This window comes from Perkinsus marinus (genome assembly GCF_000006405.1).
Source record: "Perkinsus marinus ATCC 50983 genomic scaffold scf_1104296977930, whole genome shotgun sequence".
NCBI lineage: Eukaryota > Perkinsozoa > Perkinsida > Perkinsidae > Perkinsus > Perkinsus marinus.
The window spans coordinates 1-4,906 of NW_003200003.1; the positions used below are offsets into that span (position 1 = coordinate 1).

The 4,906-nt window shown below is 50.6% G+C and overlaps 2 protein-coding genes across 2 annotated transcripts; both read right to left on the reverse strand.

Annotated features, from left to right (window-relative positions):
• Positions 1-707: 707 nt before the first annotated feature.
• Positions 708-4,661, reverse strand: Pmar_PMAR014255 (hypothetical protein; the record flags this gene model as incomplete). Its single annotated transcript, XM_002764348.1, has 11 exons — positions 708-1,780; positions 1,825-1,976; positions 2,064-2,228; positions 2,283-2,437; positions 2,499-2,636; positions 2,687-2,776; positions 2,829-2,968; positions 3,021-3,138; positions 3,187-3,311; positions 3,366-3,438; positions 3,985-4,661. 11 exons carry the CDS (start codon positions 4,659-4,661, stop codon positions 821-823), a joined length of 2,793 nt encoding a protein of 930 aa, XP_002764394.1. The 3' UTR covers positions 708-820.
• Positions 4,662-4,713: 52 nt separating this feature from the next.
• On the reverse strand, positions 4,714-4,863 carry Pmar_PMAR014256 (hypothetical protein; the record flags this gene model as incomplete). The annotated part of the gene is made up of 1 exon (XM_002764349.1): positions 4,714-4,863. A coding segment is annotated over one exon (150 nt), but the record flags the coding sequence as incomplete, so codon positions are not given.
• Positions 4,864-4,906: the final 43 nt, after the last annotated feature.

Genomic DNA, 4,906 nt, shown 5'->3' on the forward strand with positions numbered 1-4,906 from the left:
TGCCAGAGTGGCCGTAGTATACCTAGATCTAGCGGCTTTGATACCTCCCAAAGCCTTTCGTGTCGATTCTCGCAGGTCGCTGACGAGATCCCGGAATTCACCATTCACCACTCCCAGCTGGCGTTCCAGATTCGATGCCAACTCCTCCTTATGAACTTTGTCTGACTCTAATGCCTTGATCCGCCGCACAAGTCGGGTGATCTTTTCCTCTGTCTTGGCAAGCTGGCTTCTTCTGATGCCCACCTCCTCGATGGCCGTATCTCGTCGTCTCCGGTAATTCGCGACAGACTCAAACAGAGCATCAACCTTCTGTTGGAAGATTTTGCAGTTTTTGCCTGCATCTCGAAGCTTCGCCTGAAACCGATACCATCACAGCCTCAATTAATGCATCATTTCATGATTATACACTCTCAACCCGCAACCCACGCGACACACAAGGCTCATTATTCCCCCGAATCTCAGCCTCGTCCCGGTTAATATTGTGCTCGTCACGAACTCATCGTGATCCCACAAGGCTTGTGATCGTCACAGATTCCTTTTCCCAAGGGGTAGTACAATGGGCTATTCCTATTACCTGGAGCTCTGCAGCCTCCTCAACCGTCAATGGCGCTTCCTTCGCTATTGAGGCGGCTGACATTACCACTATTCAGTCAACAACCAATTCTTTTCTTCCCCCACTATGATGAACTCAACCACAGCTCCCTTTTCCGAAGCGATTAACCGTAGATATAACAGCAGCAAGCAATAGGACACTACTCATAATAGAGTCACTGATCTTCACTAAGAGCAATCGTTCAAAGGCCTCATAGAGGCTCTGACGTTAACCACGACTAGCGACCCAAACTTGCGCCTCTCCTGTGCTGCCATCATTACCCAAGACCAGCAGATCTTCATCTCTATATGCACAGTCCTTCACATCCAGATTGTCACTAGATATCGGTCCAGTAAAATTGGATGCTCCGGACCACATACCTCGGCTCGTCCATGTAAGGAGCTCTCCCTTGTCCGTTACCACGGCTGCTGCCCCATTAGAGGCCCCACAAGCTCCCACTGCTCTCCCGGATACTAGACCATAGGGGACGTGCAACTCGGACATCCTCACGCCGTTAACACTACGATACACCTTGCCGCTGTTCACTGAGTACTTCACGTTTTGAACAGCAGCACTTGTAGGCTCCTCATGCATTCGACCACCAATAGCAGGGAATGACCATCTGTTATTGAACTCATCACCCAGTACCAAGCTCGAGTCCACCACATCCACTGTAGTAGGGTAGAAGAACGGGCCAGGCTCCAAAAGGTTAAGTCGGCTACTCTGGAAAGTCGTACAGGACTCCTCCAACAACCTCCGGTGCTCTTCCCCACCTTCCTCAACGAGGCCGGCCTTATTGTTCCAACCCCACTCTGTAGCACCAGCGGCTACAGCACAAGTATACCCCACTCCAAAGAGCCAAAGGGCGGCAACAACCGCACCACCTGCCTTATATATCCTCCAGGGTAGTATCTTCGCCTTGGCAGAGTTCTCACGAAAGGTCTTCGTCAGACTGGGCTTCTCCTCAGCTTGCAATGCCCGACCCATAGCCAAGGTATCAGCTTGCATGGTGATACCGCGGCCAATACGATGGGGCCCTTCAGAGCCGCCGCTGTTACTCCCACCGTTGGGCGCTGCAGTAGAGGATGTTGACGAGGCTTGGGAGCCCTCTGGGATAGAACTGAGTGACTGCCCAAGTTCCCTCGTCTTCTGCTTGCGAATCATCTCAGCTACTTTAACCGAGCCAGTCTGATCATACAGAGATTCAACATGACACCGTGCGTGTAGCATACCCGTGGAATGAGCTTGGACACCGGAACTTCTTCCTTATTCACGGTGTTTCTGTGCCTCGTGTTTCGCTGCCTCTGCTCCTCATCAAGGCCCAGGACGTCAATCGACATGATCATTGAGAATTTCGTGGGGAGATCTCCGTCCGGCTCGAGACCTGAACCAAGATGGACATTACACTCCAGCCGAGCATTGCACAGGTTTGCGCCGCCCATAAAACTCCGAGGGATACCAAAGAGCTCACCCAAGCTTATGAAGTATCCAATGAAGAGGAAATGGAGGAAGTAAATAATAGGAGTAAGGATGTCAACAGTCTCTAGCCATCCATCATGATCTCCAGGGACACCCCTCTCCATCCTAATGCGATACGTGATGTCAAACGTCGCGGCGAAGCCAGCTAGAATAGGACCTGTTATGGCGTCGTTTACGTTACTATAGCGACCAACAACTCCGATCACCCTACCTGCGACTTGCAAGAAGGTAAGGGTCCAATGCTCCGGAGGCGACAACAAAAGATTCATCCTCTCGTGAATGAGGTTGAATGTTAACATGAGAAGGATGAAGATCCACGGACCCCAGAAGTTGTAGGCGATGAAGTAGAACATGAGACCCATGTAACTGAGGCAAGGACGATAGCAAAGGAGTAGGAGGAGCCGCGACCGAATCCTGCACTACTCACCAGAGCACGTTGACGAGCTGGTTAGTGCCGAGGACCATGAACACTCTCGCATAGGCATCGAAGCCTTGCCAATGTTCCTTCAATCGGTTGAATAAATAGAAGTGCTCCACGAATATGTTATAGTCCGTAGCGAGGTCTCTGAAGTGTGTACAGCAATAACCACTCAGAAGCTGAACCCCCAACGGTACTCAGTAGCCGTATTGCTTCCCAGAATCCTCGGAGCTGCTTCTCTCAGCTCATTATCTTCCTTCGCCCGAGCTCCCTTCACAGGGACGTAACTGATGGAAAGAACAAGTCCTCTCCCCATTGCGTTGAAACAAATGACGCTACTTAGACATAACCGGTATTCTGAACATAGTGTCGAGCCCCTTGCGTTCGTAGTTCCTCAGATCAGCACAGGCCGAGTTAATCTGCTCCTGGCCAGGAACTGGCAAACGCATCCACTGCGTTAACAGACGAACGGCGAAGGTCTACAGGAGGAAAACGTACCAACTCTCCTAGTATTTGGAAAGGCGACCTCACCTGTGCTGTAATGGAAGCGTGAATAGAGAACCAGATGGACATGACCAGGAAGAAGACAGCACTAGCCAGGTTGAGGGCCCATAGGAAGATGAGCCATGACGGTGATCCTTCCTCCGGACTGAGATAGTGTTATATCAAGACACACTAATCAGTCGACCCGACTCACGTTTTGGCTTCGTAGTAGAATCCCATGACGAATCCAAGAGTGAGGGTATTGATAACGAGGTAGTTATCCATCTTACCAATCGTCAGTTCGAATAGATCTCTGAGATCCTCTCGATACAGTTGGACCTGTCAGAAGCATTCAATCTACGACTTGCAGCAGCAACCGTTCTATGGACTCACCTGGTTAACCCTCAATTTCTGCAACTGGAAGATACGCTCCTGATTGAGCTCTCTGTTGTACTGATAGGTCTCCCTATTGTACATAAACAGCTCGCCGAGACCTCCCAGTACGGCAGCTACTTCTACGAACACCATATCGAAATTCTCACTAGCAAAGGGAAAAGGTAAAGGCCGTACGCAAAAGCACCTGGAGTGATGATATCCATGACCAAGACCATCCCAGAAGAACGAAACATTCAGTACTGAATCAGTAGTGTAGGAAAGGCCCACCGATACAAGTGAACCCGCGAGGGTCACACCAGCCGAGAGCTACTGCATCTAATGCAAGGTGAGCGTAGATGAACATCGTTATGGAGTCGTGAAGGAAGAAATGTACTCTAGTAGTCATACAACAATAGCTGGTTACAATGGAACAGTTAGCAAAGTGGGAAAGGGTCGAATTACCCACTTCGTCATCATTGAGCTTCATTACTCATCTAAATGCCACCATCCTTTTCATTCGCTCTCTACAGTTACCTTCTGAATAAGCTGTGGATCTATCGAGAAGTCCCGGGCAACCACCGCTTCGCTAGTGTGCTTGTCATAACCCAACAGGGAACCATCACAGGCCGACACCCACTCTATGTCAGCGCCCTCCGTACCAGGGATCTCAGCTCGGCCTACTAGCCTTCCAAAAATCATAGACCATGCATCTACCTCAGAGTTCGGGAGGAGTACGTAAGCATTATCCCCCGCCGTATGAACAGACAACGCATCAGCGTACTTCGATACGCCAGGATACCACTGAGAGGTCCTACCATTGTTGAAGTAGATCTGGCCATCCTCACGAGCTATGGCAACCCAGGCCCCTGTCGCGGACTGCGCTATAAGTCTAGGCTGGGGTGCGGACTCACCCAATGCTACTACCTCCTCCCCAGTAGCACACTGTATGACCTTCCCACTCGACAAAGCACCGAGTTCGCCATTCTCCAGGATGAATATATCATCAATGATGGAGTTAGCGAGACCACACTTACGAGTGACTGCAGAGCTTAGGAGTCTCGAGCCCAACAAATCAGCTGTGTAGATCTCACTACCAGGACGACAAGCAATAGACGTGGGGGAGTAGAAGGTAGCACTATCAAGCAGAGCTGGAGTGCCGTAGGACACCGGTGAGGCCACCAAATGACGGTTAATGCCCTCTCTCACAGCAGCGTTACGATCACCAGTGGTATCTATCTTCGCCACTTCCAGAGCTGTGTCCACTATCGCTCCACACCAGCAGAAGAGAGAAACCAGACTGCCAAAGTTGGTCATCTGACAGGAAAGCAGCAACATTGTACACAATGCCCTCAACGACTAGCCCTACCCTCAAGGGCATCCTAGACCGTGCCTCATTGAAGCGGTTATCCTCGAGTAAGTGGAAGCCCTTAGTTTTCTGGACCTCCTTATAGGCCTTCACCTTCTGCTCATACGTATCGAGCTCCTCCGGAATCAAGGAGAGGCCGCGAGCTCGACTCTGATGATACCAACAATACCACCAAAACGCCCCATTCTACTAC